Source organism: Bufo gargarizans, chromosome 7 (genome assembly GCF_014858855.1).
Source record: "Bufo gargarizans isolate SCDJY-AF-19 chromosome 7, ASM1485885v1, whole genome shotgun sequence".
Lineage (NCBI taxonomy): Eukaryota > Metazoa > Chordata > Amphibia > Anura > Bufonidae > Bufo > Bufo gargarizans.
This window is the reverse complement of record NC_058086.1, coordinates 131389533-131408297: the sequence shown is the minus strand read 5'-3', so window position 1 is coordinate 131408297 and position 18765 is coordinate 131389533. Positions and strand designations below refer to the sequence as shown.

Sequence of the window (18765 nt, the reverse complement as noted above, 5' to 3'; positions counted from 1 at the left end):
GAATATATTATAATTATGAAAGCCTTTCTTTGGGTTGCTGTAAAGCCCTCCAAAGCAGGTGATGATAGTGATGCCATCTGCGGCAGAGCACCCCAGCAGCAGAGAACCACCTGCCGGAGATCTCCGGATCTGGCATTGCTGGACACTGCCGCCTGCCCACAGGGCGCAGGTATCCGGACGCTACCAGGAAAATATACCAGGAATCGGACAGACAAAAACTGCTGCATGCAACTATTTTTTTGGGGCCGATTCTCAGCATTCTATGCCAGAACAGGCTGCCGGAGAGCACAGCCGCAGAAGTTAAATTAGACTTGGGAAGGAATTGCTGATTCCCGATAATTGCCTGGCAGTGAGCAGAAGTGATCACATCTTCTGTCTGGGCACAAGCAATCACTTGAGTGGCCTATCATCCCCACACAGATTTGTTCATTGGGTATTCAGCAGCATCTTTACACCAGCATTTAATAGTCAATGAGAATTCTTAATACAGTATTTGAATCCACTATAAGGCTGGGTTCACATCTGCACTGTGAACTCCTGCAGTCTGTTCCGGCAGACGAACAGACTGCCAGATTTCACCGTATCCGGATTTGCACCGCCCGGCGCCGGAACCTCATTCACTGTAATGTAATCCGGCAGCTTTCCGGCATATATGCCGAATTTTGGCCTGACAAAAAATGTTGTGCCTAGCATTTGTTGCATGGCTGAAAGTCAGCATGTACACCGGATACAGTGACCAGATTACAGTGCCGGAGATCACAGCGCAGAAGTGAACCCGGCCTTAGTTGGAGCGTCACTTTTACTCAAAATTTGCATATAATATGTTTGAAAGACTTGCAAGATCTGAAATGTGCTGCCAAAAATCGAGCCTTTCCGTAGCTTTGGTGGCTGTAGAGTAGAGCGACACACATACTATACACCTTTATACCTCAGCTCTCTCCACTCCACCTTTCTGCTGGGAAGTTAATCATTTGTTCGCCTCTATCTACCAGAACTTCTTATCTACTCTCCTGTCACTTTACAACCTGAGTCCTCTTATCACATTGCAGAGGAGCATGTGACCTGAATCAGCCAATGGAGTCCAATAATCTCACTCATTACATCCCATCTCCAAATGGGACGGATGGTTTACAACAGGTCAGTAATGCTCAGAAGAGTACAGAGTCCAGGCTGAGACATACCTGTTACTTTCTGTACGAGGCATCAGATTCGGGGAAAAAAACTCCATAGTAACTTTCGCTGGGATATGCCATAGTCCATCTCACTCCAAGGCCACAACATTACAGTTTTACAAGCAGTTCATTACCAAAATCGATGCAGTTTTCAAGGACGTGGACAATTTATATTGTTTGGAGTTGATCATGGCTGCGAGACATGAAAGTGTCATCATACAAGAGCCTATGAAACACGGATATAACGCACAGGGTGAGTGTGCACTCTTTGGAATTTCTCACGTTGACCCGCAGGTGGCAGGAGGAATTCTGACCTTTCGCTCTTACGGCATTGAGATTCTGTATGAGTATGACCACAGTAAGGCTTAGCAGGGAGCATTTTTTTTTTAGGATGACATTTGGATGTATTCTTTTATTTTAACAGAACGTACATGGAGGTATAATTACCTTTATTGATTGAGAATGTAGGCATATACTGTAGCGTAATAATAATGGTTACAGTATACGGCATTACAGGGGCATTGTTTCAGCTGACGATGATTTAGAGATCCCGCTTTGCACTACGAGGAATTACGAGATGTTTAACATGACTACATAGGATGATGGAAGAATAAAAAAAAGGTCTTAGGGTTCCATCGTCTGGACCAGTAGGAGGAGCTAAGTGAAGCAATAGGAGTACGACAAATAGGTGATGTCATATGAGGTAATGGGAGTACTTTAAATTGTTTCTGCATTTCATTCCGATTCAGTGCAGATGTTTTTTCAGTCCTCGTTCTGTCACTTTCAATGAGGTAACAGAAGCATCAGCGCCGTTACTGGAACTGATCGTCTTCCCATCCCCCATTGAACAACTGCACTCTCCCAATACATGGAAATGGGGTGGACCTCAGAGGATGCAGCTGACATGTAGAAATAAAGTCCTCTTCTGCTGAGCTCCTTACGGCATCTATAGTCTCTAGCCACAGTGTGCTATAGAACTGAACGTTCCCTATGTGAATCTGATACTTAATATATGTATAGTGTGATTTCAAGCAGGCCTGGCATGAATGACATAGGCAGGAAAGGAAATGTTTAGCGGTGTTAAGTGTTGACGTCTGGACTGTGTCACTTTGGGTCGCTTTAGCTGTTTCCATTCATTTTGCACTGTGTTAATGAAGTAATGATTCCAGGCTTCTTTTATGCCACACTGAAATGTCATCTAAGTGTGAATTTGAAAGCAAGGTCACACCCCAGAAATTGCTACCACCGTGTGCTTAAAGTGATAGATTTGTACAACCGATGCAATCCAGAAGAGGAAGCCTGTGCGCTAACCCAGTATAACGGACATTTCATGTTTAAGGGGTTGTCTTACCTAAAAGCATTGGTGCACAGTTATCTCTAGAACGGAGCCCCCTTCATTCATTTCTAGGGGATTTCCGAAAATAGCTGAGCTCTTTCGACTATAGAAGTGAATGGAGAACACGCTGCACATGCGCAGTGCACGCTTCATTTACAGGTGAAACTCAAAAAATTTGAATATTGTGCAAAAGTCCATTTATTTCAGTAATTGTAATGAACTGCATTAATGCAGCTTAAAATTTGAAATTTGTGAAAAGGTTCAATATTCTAGGCTCAAAGTGTCACACTCTAGTCAGCTAATTAATCCATACCCCCTGAGCAAAGGGGACCTGAGATTGTGACTTTGGGGTTTTCATAAGCGGTAAGTCATAATCATCCAAATTATAACAAATAAAGGCTTGGAATATCTCGCTTTGCCTGTAATGAGTCTCACATGTTAGTTTCATCTTTTAAGTTGCTTTACTGAAATAAATGAACTTTGCACAATATTCAAATTTTTCGAGTTTCACCTGTATTTCTATGGGACTTCCGAAAATAGCTGAGCTCGTTTGGCTATTTTTTGGAACTCCCTTAGAAGTGAATGGAGAACATGCCGTGCGTGCGCGGTGCACTCTTGTTCACATATTAGTACATGACACCCTAATAGGGCCACATTGTTTTGTGCAATAGCACCCACTGAAATCATTGAATGGGTGTTCGTATGGCTGATTGTCAATGAGGGATCATGTGATTGGCTCAGCAAATGCTTCACAAGATGTGGTTTTGGTGGTCCGGTGATCTTTGTCGGCCCCCTGAGTGCATGCCCCCTGATAGCATCCCAGTCTGTAATTCAGGGGTGATATAGTAGGTGTTGTAGTACTCATTAGAATAATAAAATGGGAGAGTCCTGTAAGTACCTTTGATGGCTGTCCTTACTGGCTTATAAATGCCTTTCTTCTGAAAATGATTTTAGTGGTTGTCCAAATGATGATAATCCAATGACCTCTCTCCAGACTCACTACCGCTGTGCAAGAGAAAGAAGAAGCAAGAAAATATTGCGCAGGTGAGTCTGGAAGGAGATTACAGGACAACCATATAATTGACACATTTCAAAAATTAACGATAGGAATTTTACAACTCCTAAGTCGCAAGTCCAACCTGCAAAGCATGAAGATAGTACTTGAATTTTGAAGGTCTTGCTTTTTTGGCAATTTTCTTCCTTTAGTACTAAAATATTTTTCCATGTATTATGCAGGGTACAGATCTTTGGTCTTTCATTCATAAATCTACATCATATCAAAAAGCTATTCATCTCAGTGCACATAGTAATGTTCGAAACAGATACTTAAAGGGGTACTCCCATCTAAGACAATGGGGCTTATCGCTAGGATATGCCCCCATTGACTGATAGGTGCAGGTCCCACCTGTGGGACCCAGCACCTACACCGAGAACTGAGCAGGGAAGGTGGTGGCTGGAGAACCCCGGGTTTTCCGTGGTCCGGCCACCACCAAGCGCTCTCCCTGTAGTAGTGAATGGGAGCACACCATGCTTGCGTGGCCACAACTCCCGTTCATTTCTATGGGGCCGATGGAAACAGCCGGGCCAGCACTCAGCTATTTTCAGCGGCTCTATAGAAATAAATGGAGGGTGGCTGCACATGCCTAGTGCTCCCTCTACCACTTTCAGGGCTCCATTTTCATTGTAGGTGTGGGTCCCAGATATTGGCTGAGATGGGAAAACCCCTTTAACTTGAAGGTATTGAACCCCAAGGCAATGTCTATTACAGGCCCTCCCCAACAATTTCTTCTAACATGCTCTCCTCAAATAGAGCAGATGGACTTTATTACTTCCTCAGGCTCCAGGCCCTAAAACAATATCTGTAAGTGGTTCATGTTTAAAGGGGTTGGCCAGTTTATATTACTAGCTGCACATGTGTTAGTAACAGCACATGAATGCAGCTCATAATAAGCATTGATGTCCGATAGTTTAATATGAATAATTCATGTTTAGATGACGATCCTCTGACCTGCATGTCGGCGCTGCGCTGGGAACATGGCTGCTGATGGAGGATCCCACATTTACACTGGGGATGACCTGCGCATGCGCTAGTTTCCCGGTCAGTACCCAATGTAAATAAATGGGGCAGCTGATACGTATTACTAGCTGAATGCATATGCCGTTACCGGCACATGTGCAGCTAGTAATATAAACTGGCCAACTGTTTTAACTTTTTTGGCCTTTAATTCCTACACTTCATGTCTTCATAAAAATAATGCATAACGTCATGCGTGCCTGTAATATCCAGTCTGTTTACATCCAGTACCAGGTCTCATCATCAGCCTTAAATCACCGAACGTACTGTCAGCATTAGCTCATATGAGCATATGTCTTGAATATTCTTCCAGTAAACAATTTTCCTCTTCCTCCTGCATGACATATGTATGGATTCTAGGTGGTGATGGTACATGGCTCTCATTTCCGGTTTCTACATCCAGTCCCTCCAGCCATGTTTTAATTGTCATTTCTCTCTCTGTCTCTGTACATGCATGTGCAAACTACAGCTCCTCCAAAAATTACAGAGAAATGTGACATCTGGAAACGACACCGTGATTTTCCACTAAGAGTCCATATCTGATACAAAATTAAATATGGAAATTGCAAGCATTCCCTAGATTAAGGCCGGGTTCACATCTGCATTGTGAACTCCTGCACTGTAATCCGGTCACTGTATCCGGTGTACGTGCCGGCTTTTAGCCACACAAAATATTCAACACGCAACAGTTTTTGTCTGGCTGAAAATCGGCATATATTCCGGAAAGCGGACAGATTACCACCAGATCCTATTACAGTGAGAGGGGATCCGGCAGTGCATGGTAGTATCCAGCTTTGCCAGATACGGTGAACTCCAGCGATCTGTTCCTCCACCGGAACAGACTACCGGAGTTCACAGCGCACATGTGAACCCAGCCTAAAGGAACATTCTGAATGTACCTGGATTTATCCATTGATTCCTAATAAAATATAATCTGATAGTCAAATTTATAGACAAAAGCAATCTAACAGCACACATACAGTTGCACCGGTCATGTCTTTTATTGAGCACTTTAGGTAAATATCCACAGTGCAAGAACAAAAAGTAAAAGCACATTTACATGCATCAATAGAGAAGGCAATTATCGGGAAAGGACTGTTCCTTCCCGATAATTGCCTGCTGGGCAGTAGAGGAAAGAGCTGCATTTACATGCAGCAATCACCTCCGCTGTATGGCGACAAGCCATGGCTACTGCCATCTCTCATCCTCGTGAAGGCTCATTGTCCCTGGTGCATTGTCTATGTGCCTGCATTGCTGAGAAAAATGATGTTGTAATATATGCAAATGAGCCTCTAGGAGCAACAAGGTGTATCTCCGTTACTCCTAGAGGCTCTTCTTCCTCTGCAACTGCTGTGCCCTCTCCACGTTGATGGACAGGACCAGGCATGATGATGTTTACACTACCTGGCCCTGTCAATCAAAGTGGAGAGGGCCTGGCAGTTGTGAAGAAAGCAGAGCCTCTAGGTATAACGGTAACACCCCCATTGCTCCTAGAGGCTCATTTGCCTTAAAACATCATTTTTCTCAGTAATGCGGGCACATATGAACATGGGACCAACACAGATCCTTCAGCTGCCAAGCGCAACAGGTCAGCCAGTTTTATAGGTTCAAGTTTGCTGTTAATGGCCTTTAATGACTTGTAGATCACGTTTTAGAAGCAATAACTTCCACCAAATGTTTCCTATAGCTGCAAATAAGATTTGTATACTGTTGAGAAGGAATTTTCAACCATTCCACCCTGCAAATGTGTTTCAGTTCATCAAAATTTTTGGGATGCCATGCATACGTAGCCCTCATTAAGTCATGCCAGAGGATACGGTAAAAGGTTAAAAACAAAATGTTCAATAGATGCAAGTACCACCTTTAGGACCCAAACTTGAGAACAGGGCACCCCCAACCCCATCTCAAGCCCACTGGACTCTGACTGGAGAGGTGGCATATATTTAACCTACATGTATTGGGCATTTATGGATATCCTGTGGATATAGCATAAATGTTAATGATGGGAATACCTCTTTAAGGTTAGGACTCTGACATGGCCATTCCAAAACACAAATGTTCTTTTTAAACCCTTCTTTAGTTGATTTACTTGTTTGCTTTGGGTGCTTTTCTTGTTGCATCGCCCAGTGTCTCTCGAGTTTGAGGTTTTGGACAGCTATATACATATATATTACAATTTTTGTTCCTTCAATAATCACAAGGATACCAGGCCCTGAGGTATAAAAGCAGCCCCAAACCATGATGTTCCTTCCACTATTCTTGACAGTTGTAATCAGAATTGGTGTTGATGTGCAATGTTCTTTTTCCTCCGTGTGCATTTGTGCTAAAAGGTTTTGTCTCATCGATGCATTGGACATTTTCCTAGACACATTGTAGAACATTTATGTGGTCTTAGGCAAGCTTGGGGCAGGAAGCAGAGGCTTCCTTAAGGGTATCCTTCCATGAACAGCATTCTTGTATGGTGTTTTTCTAATAATGGACACAACCAGCAGAATATGTTTGCAGCTATAGAGTTTTCTGTAGGTCTTTTGCTTTTACCTGCGAGATCTCTCTCTCCTCTTTCAGGATTGCCCACTGTGCTCTTTGTGTCTTATCAGGACACTCATTCCTAGCGAGAGCAGCAATATTCCAAAATGTTCTCCATTTTCAGATTATTTCACTTTAGCAATGCTTTTGTAGCCTTTTCCAGACTTGCATCTTAGAACATCTGAAAGTTGTTTGTATAGAGGCATGGTTCATACTCACTAATCTTTCATTTTTTAATGGTCAGAGCATCTATGAAACTCATGCTTCCAATTTCATCTCCTTAACTGAAACGCATTTTGCCAGCTTTTGTCATTAACACAAATGTGCAGTTCATTTTTCCCCCATGCACTGTCTATATTTACTTAATGGAGCAGATTTTACTGGTTGTATGCCACTTTTATGGTGTCAAAACACATTATTTCAGATTTTTCACACTTCTCACAATTTTTCAACAGTGTCTACAAGTGGATAAACTAAGGCTACTTTCACACTTGCGTTTTGTACAGATAATACAATCATCTGCATCTGTTCAGAACGGATCCGTTTGTATTATCTTTAGCATAGCCAAGACAGATCTGTCTTGAACACCATTGAAAGTCAATGGGAGACCAATCCATTTTCTATTGTGCCAGATTGTGTCATAGAAAACAGATCCGTCCCCTTTGACTTACATTGTGCGCCAGGACAGATCTGTTTGGCTCAGTTTTATCAGACGGACGGAAGCAGCGTTTTGGTGTCCTCCTCCAAAGCAGAATGGAGACAGAACGGAGGCAAACATGCATTCTGAGCGGATCCTTTTCCATTCAGAGTGCATTAGGGCAAAACTGATCCGTTTTAGACCGCTTGTGAGAGCCCTTAATGGAGATCACACACGTAAACCAAAACGCCAGTGTGAAAGTAGCCTTAGCAGAAAGGATATGGCATCTGTGCTCTTCCAGATTCACTATAGATTACACCAGAAATTAAGTAAATTATAGGTCAAATCTAGACCAGCTTATAGCTAGAATTAATTTGCTTTTGTGGTGCACAGACTGCCAAAATATCTGCACCTCTTAACAAATTTCAAGCTTCTTATACTAATGGACTTGGACGAATGTGGGGAATTTATCTTGAAGGGACCGTTTTGCTTTGAGTTTGCGTTGGTGAAAGTTTCACCAAATGCATCTAATTAATTTGGTGCAATTCCAGATTCTTTATGCTACCCCTACTGGAGTGATAAATCTGAAGGGAAGCTAATAATACCCCGTTACCCTGCACGCTTTTCAAAAATGGTGGCGTAAAACATTACAAATTTTGGTACAAAACGTGACATGCCAAAATGTGCACCTTTTCTATGGCAGGAAACTGGTGTTGAACTTTGATACATTTCCTCCTAAGACTGGTATATGAAATGCCAGTCTTAGAAAATCTTCCCAGTGTGCCCAATAAAAGACATGAACAGGGCAACTATAAATGTGGTATTAGGTTATTACATTGTGCTTGTCTATAGTTGTGACTTAGATGACAACCCAACCACATTTTATTAATAATTATTGCAGAAATCTAGATAATTACAGATGGTCACTTCCTTTCTCTTGCAGCTATAATTGCTGCAGGTAATAAATGAATTAATGTACAAGTTCATCATTTGCTGTCAAATGATTAAAGGCCCCATCCACATTAGAGCAATGTCAGCCGAACCCAATTTTGGCAAGACCAGCTTACTCTCTAATGTATATGGGGGCCTCCTGACTCTTCCCCAACAGATGATGTTGCGAGAATGAAGATAATGAATTTGAACATCCGATCCGTTTTTCTAAGGGGAGACAAACCATGGGCTGAGGTGTCTAGCAGTGCCTAAAGCTGGGCATACACATTCAATAGCTGTCTGCCAACAGCTATTTCTCCAGTCTCCCTCCCTGCTTCTCCATACACATACACCTTCAGGTTGGCCGAACTTGTCAGTGTATGCTATGGGGAGGATGGAGAAAGCCATTGCCAGACAGTTTTGGTGACGGCTTATCTCACTGGAGAACAAAAGTATTCGGTGAAAATATTAATTTCGCCAAATCCTTGACCCCCCTCTTCCCCAATCTGCCGTGATAGAGACGCGAGCTCCCCACACAAATTAGTGTTGAAAGAACCCGCTGTTCCCAGCAGGTTCGGCCAACAAAAGTATAATGTGTATGGCCAGCTTTTCTACCTTCTGCCCGCTCACTGGGTAGAGCCAAGCATGCATTTGTATGCAGAAGATGGCAGGAACAAGCGTAGAGCTGTTAGCTATTGAAGGTGTATGATCGCCTTTAGAACAAGCTGCTTCAGCACCTGACAACAAACTTCCTCCTGTCTATGTTTTTAATGACAAAGTGAGTTTGTTGTCAGATGTTGGGGAGCTCCTATGAAGACATGTTTTTCAGTTATAAGAGGCTTCAAACTGTGTAGTCTGACCCTGCTGAGATGCTCACCTCCATATGTTTGGCAGATAAACAAGAAGTAGACTTTATTTTGGGCATATTACCATGGAAACACAGTTCTGCATATGAGCTGTATACACAAAAATAGGATATTTTTAATTAGCATTATTTCTAAAGCATCTCATTATTTAGGTTCTCCCGAACAATACAAAAAATAGTTATGAAATGGACTGGAATAGATACCAGTAGTATTTCAGAGTAATGCACACTGCTTGTAGAAGCCCTCTCCTCTAACCAATTGAGGAAGACATCAATCGGAAACCCTCCTCCGTTACCTTCAAAGTAAGGATTTGTCCAAAAAGGACAAGTTGTTAAATATTCTATCTGGCCAACAGATACAAAGCCCCACTTCATCCATTAGCAAGCACCTTGGTTAAACAATGTACACAATGCCCTGATGTAAATTACTCCTGCCACCCTCTAGTCCTTTCATCTGACATCCTAGACATCAGCCCCATGTAAGAACATATATATTCATGCTTCAGGGAGAACAAGAATCCCAGAGAAACTACTGTAGATGCATAATACATGGGACCTGCAACGGAGAGGAAAGCTTGCTGCTAACCCCATAGGACTTGCAGGATTACAGTAAAATACATTTACACTTAAAACCATGTTCTATCCATTCCCATGTGTATACTGATCCTGCAACACGGCTTTTGGTTCTCCCACTCCAGTCTACAAGGTTTGGAAGCTTAAATTACCAGTCCGATGAGACAGTAACTTTTTAAACAACTGAATATCTAAAGTGTCGATCTAATGTTAAAGGGAGCCTCTGGATCTCAGGGCACTCATTGTGCAGCCCACCAGCAATAAATCACTTCCTTTATCCCATTGAATGAGGCTAACCATACCCATTACATTAATGTCAGCTAAAGGACCAGCTGACCATCTCATGGGGGTCTCCTCACTCTCCCCTGATGGCAGATGGCAAAGTAGCTTGTTCCTGTCTCCTCATTCTTAGTCGTGCTGAGCCAAGCATGCATGTGTATGACTGTGTTGGGAGATATAGCTTTTGGTCGAATGAGCTTTCTGAAGACAGCAGTCTAGAATGTATGGCTGTTCCTCTTCAATCAACATCTCCAAGAGAGCTCTTGACAGCAGTGCTTTCAAGGAAATCTTTAAGTTATATCATTTAGACGGATATGAGACATCCCTGTCACACTTGGTAGAACGGCTATTGATAGTTTTACAAGTTAATGTCCTTTATTGCAATATTCTATTGGGGAAATCTATCAAAACGGAGGTAAAGTAGAACTGGCTTAGTTGCCCCTAGCAACCAATCAGATTATTTTTATTTTTCAGAGCTCCTTTGGAAAATGAACAATGGAATCTGAATGGTTTTTAGGGACAACTAAGACAGTTTTCCTTTACACCAATTTTGATAAATCCCCCCTATATTCTTTACCTCAGATAATGATTTTGGCAGTATTACACCGACATACAGTACTGGTGTCCATTTGCCTCTTCATTTTTGTTCTACTATTCATGGACGTTACCATTCAAACAATTCAAGGTTTTGTACGCAGCTCAAACTAACTGCACAAGAAGTATTTTACCCACTCTTAAACATTAATAGTAAGAAAATTGCAATTTTTAATACTATAATACAGCAGCCTACAATAACTCAGCTATTTGATCATTTGATATGAAAATCTGTCCATACACATTCATTAACCTCTGCTCAACCCACTGATTTTCACTGGGTCAACTGGAAAAGGAGTATAGGAGTGTCCCGACTCTCCCCAATGTAGGATTTTAATGTAATGTTCAGATAACAGAATAAAAATAATCTACAATCAGAAAGCAAAGCGATCAGAAAAATGAGATGTCATGGATTTTAAAGGGGTTCTGTCAGCAGGAAAATGGGTAATAACCTGGCTGACATTAGTACATCGCTAATGTCAGCTGAACATAACTATATTAGTGCCATCTCACTGCCTGCCGCCGATATTGAGAAAAACAAGCTTTTATAATATGCTAATTAGCCTCTAGGTGCAGGGGGGCGTTGCCCCTGCTCCGAGAGGCTCCATTCTCCCACCTCTGGCCAAGCCCTGCTACACTTGATTGACAGGGCCAGGCACCGTTGGTCTCCGCTTGCTGGCCCTGTCTCTTGTGGAAATCTCGCGCCTGCACTGTCCAGTTTAGTATTCGGCGCAGGCGTGGTGAGTGAAGCCGGCATTCACTTACTGCGCCTACGCTGAATACTGAACGGGACAGCTCAGGTGCGACATTTCCACAGGAGACAGAGTCGGAGAGCGGAGACCAACGCTTCCTGGACCTGTCAATCAAGTGTAGGAGGGCACGGCCAGAGGTGGGAGAACGGAGCCTCTAGGAGCAGGAGCAACGCCCCCCCGTTCCTATTTTTTCTCAATATCGGCGGCAGGCAGTGAGATGGCACTAACATAGTTATGTTCAGCTGACATTAGCACATCCCTAATGTCATCCAGGTTAATACCCATTTTCCTGCTGACAGAAACCCTTTAACTGGCATAAATAATTATAGATGACACATTCCCTTTAAGGCGGCCATACATTTGAAATAAGGCACAAAAGATCAAATTCCAACATGCTTGATTCTTTTTTCCCTCATGTCTATCCTCAGGGGAGAGTAGGTTGACCCCATACATATAACAGTATGACCACACGGCGTGGTCGCGACACGGTTGTGACGGGCAGGGGCATATTGGCCATAAATATTACAGGGAAACTTCCTTGTTGGCTGATGCCCAAAGGGGTCACCTGAGCCCTCCTCCTGCCGGTCAGGTAAGTAACGATCTGATGCTCCCCTCCTGACTCTTGCATTCAACTGTATTGCCATCCTGAGACAACTGGAGTAGGGGGACAGAACGTGACAGCTGCTGCTGGCCACCACAGAGGGGCAGTAACTGCAGAGGTATTTTGTGCTGCTCAGGAATTATTTTGTGATACCCTGTGGTATTTGGTTCTGTTGAGGCAGTATAGTGTGCTGCACTGTGGGGTGGTATTGTGTGCCGCAATATGGTAATGCTGGCCCCGCCTACTTGTGTTGCCCCACCTTCTGTCAATTTGGACCTGCCTACAACATGTGGCCACTTTTAGTTTTCTTCTAGGACTACTTAAAGTTCCCAGTCTGCCCTTGGTGATGGGGCTGTGCTGTGTTCGAGTACCACCGAATGGGTCATAGCAGGCCCTTCAAATTTCATTAAACAAATTTATCAAAATAATGAATTTATAAATTAGTTTCATTAAACTAATGAAGACCACGCTGTTCAGTTGGCCTGTATTCTTAATGGCCGCACTGCCCCTTCAATACTGCGCAGCCATTAACAATACAGACCCACTGACACAGGGCAGGCCTCATTAGTTTAATTAGAGCCCATTGCAGCCCTTATGGTCGCTCAGTACTCAAACTCAGCATGGCCGCATCAAAGCCATGTCACTGCTGCGTCATGTGGTTGTACCCGAAGATTGTTGGCTGATCCCATCAATATCGGTCCGTTTGGAGGATTTAGGTAGGGACTGATGTGACCTGAGTGTAGCACCCGTCTGGCTCCAGTAGACAGTGATTACCAGCACTCACAGCTCTGTATATCATAGTCACCCCTGCAGCTCCCTCTTTTATATGTGTAGTCTGCATGTATCAAAGTGCAACATTGTATCTGTGTATTTAAAAGTATCATTATCACTTGAGCCAATACTTGTGATTGTGTTTACTGGGAGTCATTCTATTATACTTGAAATGTTTAACACTGATTTTATCTATCTGGGTTTATTAGACTTCTTAGATAAGCCTGCTTTGTGATAACCTTTTCTTATTCAGGACTAGTTTAGACTGGACAATGCTGTGCCAGTAACAAAACCACTTTAGAACTAGATCCCAGAAATCGCAGTCTGCGTATGCATTCTCCTGCGTTTCTATTTGTCTGCATTGAAAAAGCAATGGAAAGATTCAATGAAACTGCGCTGGTTAATATAATGATATCACATTGTACAGTGTGCTGATCATATTCACATGGAATGTAACGTACGTAACAGATCCTTAACTGAATTATTCCTTTTCCTTCTTTAGGCTACTTTCACACTAGTGTTTTTTGCGGATCCGTCATAGATCTGCAAAAACGCCTCCGTTACAATAATACAACGGCATGCATCCGTTATGAACGGATCCAGTTTTATTATGTCTTTTATATCCATGACGGATCTGTCCTGGCACACAATGTAAGTCAATGGGGATGGATCCGTTTGGCTCTGCTTCGTCAGGCAGACAGCAAAACCCTGCAGGCGGCTTTTTCGTGTCCGCCTCCAGAGTGGAATGGAGACTGATCGGAGGCAAACTGATGCATTCTGAGCGGATCCTTTTCCATTCAGAATGCATTTGGTCCACTTTTGTAGATTGACAGCTTTAAATTGGATATGAAAATGTTCTTACTGCACAAGAACAGTTTTGCCCACTCTTAAACATTGATGGTAAGAGCCTGTTAGTGACATTGCAATTTTTTATATTATAATACAAATTTTTACATGAAGCTCTAGCTCCAGTACCTTCACCTATTGGGAAAATGGGGGTCCCATCACCCCTGTTCACTGATTCAGGGTCACATAGTACTTAGCTTAGTAATAGTCTTCAATGAAAAAGGCCACCTGCAAAGGACTGCCTCTGACCTGCCTCTGTGACCTGCCTCTGTGACAGGCTTGATTCGGTAAATAGGAGTCCTCGGACTCCTGTTCTCATGATATGTGAGGGTGTCAGATGTTGAACTTGCATCAGACATTATATCTGCTGGATATTCACTTTATATGCCCCAAGGGTCTGTCCTGGGACCCCTACTCTTCTCAATCTATACCTTTGTCTAATGATAGCTCATAGAATGCCATGGTTTGCAGTACCATTTCTACACCGATGACTCTCAGATCATATATTTTTGGAGTTTCAGGGTGTCCATTAGTTATATCCTTCTTCTCCTGCTTTCTAAAATTCAACATGGAAAAAACTGAATCCATCATCATTCCCTATCTCAATTCGTCCCTCCCCCCTTCCCCGGGTACCCCCAACAGATTTATGGGGAGCACGGTGGCTCAGTGGTTAGCACTGGTGCCTTGGCATAATAGTGGTATTCTCTAAATCTGCCCTAAATGATCATTTCTGGCCAGCAGATTGTCTAAACAATGCAGCTTTATGAGGATGAGTTATTGTAATAGCAAACCCTCGTCCTCATACTGTGGAGGTGATCGCTGCATGTAAATACAATGCTTCACCTCCACTTTACGAGCAGCGGACTGTTGGGAAGGAACGCTTCCTTCCCGACAATCTGCTGCTTGTCTGCCTTGACAGAGGCTTGTTCATACTTCTTTGTAAGTATGTTTGCATGTTATATTAAAGAGGTTGTCCAAGTTCTAATAACAAGCAATAGTAAATGTGTTAAACTCAAAAGTCAGACTTGCTATTTTTCTCTCCTGCCACTTCCAACAACGTGCTATGTCCCTGACATAATCTTCCTGGCTGCAATGGTGATGTCCCACATGCACATCACCATGCAGACAAAATGTGTATGACATATGACTGCTGATGCCAGTGGTTGGCTACAGCAGTGATGTGGTATATATGGGGCATCACCATTGTACCCAGGAAAACAAGCACTTGGTGAGTAGGACTGAAGCACAGCGCAGCAAGGGGGACCAAAATGAGTATCACTTCTTTTCTTATTTATTTTAACACATTTACTTTTGTTGGCAAAGTGCTATTTGAACTTGGACAACCATTTAAAAAAATGTTAAAATAACACATGCTAATATTTGGTATCCCCAGAATCATATATATCTACTATTATATCTACATTTTTGGCAGGTCAATGAAAACTCACTGATGCAAAAATAAAAATAAATAAGTTATTGCTGGAATGCTAAGATTTAAAAAAAAAGGATGTTACCCCAAGTAGTAAGTCACTGTCAGGGTGGCAGACCACCACGCAACAAAAGAAAACTTTTCGTTGCTACTGGGCACAAACCATTTGTCTTATACTAAATCGAGTGTGCGGATTACAAATCCGAAGTCAGAATTGTTGTAACACATCACGAAATGTTGCTATGCATAAGTATGCCTAAATTAATTAAGCACTTGGATAGCATTGAATAATTTTGAACAGAATGAGTTTTACTCCAACAATTACCCGATCTACATCATAGTTTGCGTAGTAAACAGTGTATGAAAATATAATAGAATAACAAAAAGTCTTGTTTTTCAGTTAAAAAGTCTTACTTGAGCAAGGCCATGGACTGTTAAAAGGGCTTAGTCATCTGCTTTTGCATTTGTGAACAGTCATATTTTCACGTTGCAAAAACCAGTAGTAGTCGCCCATCATGTTGGGATTCCAGCGGCCTGGATACCTGTTCTCCACTGTAGAAATATCTTTATGGAACCGCTCTCCGTGTTCGTCACTTACGTGTCCCAAATTGGGTGGGAAAAAGTAAAGATGGGAATGTAAGAAATGCACTTTCAATGACATTCGGTTCATATGCTGTAAGCATGTTGTCTACTAACTCAGCATAGTTTGTGGCTAGTCTGTTCCCAAGATAGTTCTGCACTACTAGCACAAATGCATCCTAAGCTGCAAGACACACTCTCTTTGTCAGATTTTTGCTCTGATCATAAGTAGTGTATTTGCCACATATGTAGCAGAAATTGTCTGGATCGTTAACACACTTGCATTTATCCATCTTAAGTTTCAAATCTGATAGCGCTATAACAGATCACTTTATCAAAATCTGTCCAGCTTGCCTTATATACTTACTGCTGACATAAGCCTGCGTCCGAACAGGTCTGGACATGTCCATTGGAATATCTCCAATATAATGCATTAATATTATAACTGAATAGGCTTTGCATGTACTTAACCCTTTAAGGACCTCCGCCTTACATGTACGGCAGAAGTCCGGTCCCCAAACATGGAGCCCGCTCACACGTGTAGCCGGTGCCATTGCCGCCGGGTTTCTGCTATTTTAAATAGCAGAGACCTGCAGCACATGTATGCGATTAGCCATAAGACTGATCGCATATATTTTCCCTTTCAGATGCCGTGGTCAAATATGACCACTGCATCTGCGCAGTCCGGAAGCGGAAGTCGCACACTTCCGCTCCGGTAACAGTGTTGAGATCGGGGAACCTGTTATATTGATCTAGTAGGCTGAAGCCTCAAGCAGGCTTCGGTGCCTATTTGATGACTATACCAATGCAGGCCAATAGGTGGCAGCATTGTATTTGTATAGTGCAAAAGAAGTGTTCATCTGATGATTGCCAGTTATTGTCACCCAAGGTGACTTTAAAAAATGTAAAAAAAGTTTTTGCAAATATAAAAATGTTTTAGTTCAAATCACCCCCTTTCCTTAAAATAAAAATACTTAAACAATAAAAAAATAAACATCATGGGCATCGCTGCATGCGAAAATGCCCATACTATTAAAATATAACAATATTAATTTAATACGGCAAATGGCGTAACAGGAAAAAAAATTAAACAGGCCATTTGTCATTTTTGGTCACTTCAACTACCCAATAAATTTTTAGAAAAAGTCGCACATACTTCAAATTGGTATCACTGAAAAGAACAGATCGTCCAGCAAAAATTAGCCCTCACACAGCCCCGTACACATAACTACAAAAAAGTTATAGGGGTCAGAATATAGTTTTTTTTAAAAAAAACAATTTTTCCTCAAAGGTAAAAAAAAAATTTCAGTATTAAAACGCAAGAAAAATTAAATAAGTGTGGTATCGTTGTTACCGTACTGACCTGGAGAATGAAGATAACAGGTCAATTTTACCACATAGTATACAGTGTAAAAAAGATAAACAAAAACCTTTATCAGAATTGCATTTTTTCCCAATTCTTCCCCATTTGGAATTTTTTTACCGCTTCCTACTACATGGTATGCAACCGTAAGTTGTTCCATTAGAAAGTACAACTTGTCCCGCAAAAAATAAGCCCTCATAAGGCTATGTGAATGGAAAAATAAAAAAAGTTAGGACTATGGAAAGGTGGAGAGTAAAAAACAAAAACGTAAAAATAGAAAATCCCAGGGTCCTTAAAAGGTTAAAATCTAGACGTGTCAGCCAAATTCCGAGTTCATATTTGGAATCAGAGCGCTCATTTTAGTAAAAATTACTTGTTTTTTTCTCAGTACCAAAATCATTGTTGCGCAGTGGTATTCAAGAGAGGACATGCAGGAGTCAAATAGTCGGTCAATTGTATTCATTTTTTGAATCCATGAATCTGATCCCACTCACTTCAATAGATGGAAAAAAACAGTCTTTATTTCCATTTTTAATTGAATATTAAATATCTAATTTGGATGTCCGTTTTGAGGTTCCACTAACTTCAATAGGAAGATCAGATTACATTTGCACATCATTTTGTAACCCATGTTGATGTCCATTTGTCAGTCTTGATTCGCTCACAGAATTTAGGTTGGGTTGTATTGTTTCATCTGTTCTTTCCTGAATGTTAAAAACAAGCAGACAGATGTTTGCTGGTAGTCAGTATGCATTTCTTTTTTGCATTTTTGAGAGATTTTTTAAATCCTGGTGGTGTTTTTTTTTTATTAAAACACTGTACGTTCTGGGTGAGGCATTTTCAGGGGTTTTCGCCTATAGACCTCAACTTTACCAAACAGCTTCAAACACCTCAGTTGTTTGTGTGACATTTGCTGCTGTTTTTATGACCTTTTTGGTATGTTTTTTTGACTTGCACTAAGCAAGTGGTGTGTGAAGGAGGCCTTTATGAAAATGTTTAACCCAAACCCTACAACAGAACTGGACAGAAAAAGTTAAAAGTTGCAGCAAGAATAAGTGCATGTTCGGATTCAGGTTGTAGAAAATGTGCTCCACACTTGGGAATAAACCTGTTTGTTATTCAGAAATAAGGAACAGTTTTAGAAATGTCAGCCTATCAGCCACACCGCCGATGCCTCTGTGTAAACTGTCATAGTAAGGCCTCCTGCACACGACCGTTTTTTTTTCCGTTTACTGGCCGTTTTTTTGCGTTCCGTATACGGTCCGTATACAGAACCATTCATTTCAATGGTTCCGCAAAAAAATAAAACGGAATGTACTCTGTATGCATTCCGTTTCTGTATTTCCGTTCCGTTGAAAGATAGAACATGTCCTATTATTAGCTGCAAATCATGTCAATGGGTCCGCAAAAAAAAAAACATTCCGTTTTTGAGGAACCA

The 18765-nt window shown here is 41.8% G+C and overlaps 1 protein-coding gene across 1 annotated transcript in view; it reads left to right on the top strand.

Moving 5' to 3' along the window:
• Positions 1 to 1216: 1216 nt before the first annotated feature.
• Positions 1217 to 18765, top strand: part of NR5A2 (nuclear receptor subfamily 5 group A member 2) — a 103918-nt gene continuing 86369 nt past the window's right edge. Inside the window, exon 1 of the mRNA XM_044301704.1 lies at positions 1217 to 1425. Within this exon, the coding sequence (XP_044157639.1) occupies positions 1362 to 1425 (64 nt within the window). The 5' untranslated portion in view covers positions 1217 to 1361. The remainder of the gene's footprint in view (positions 1426 to 18765) is intronic.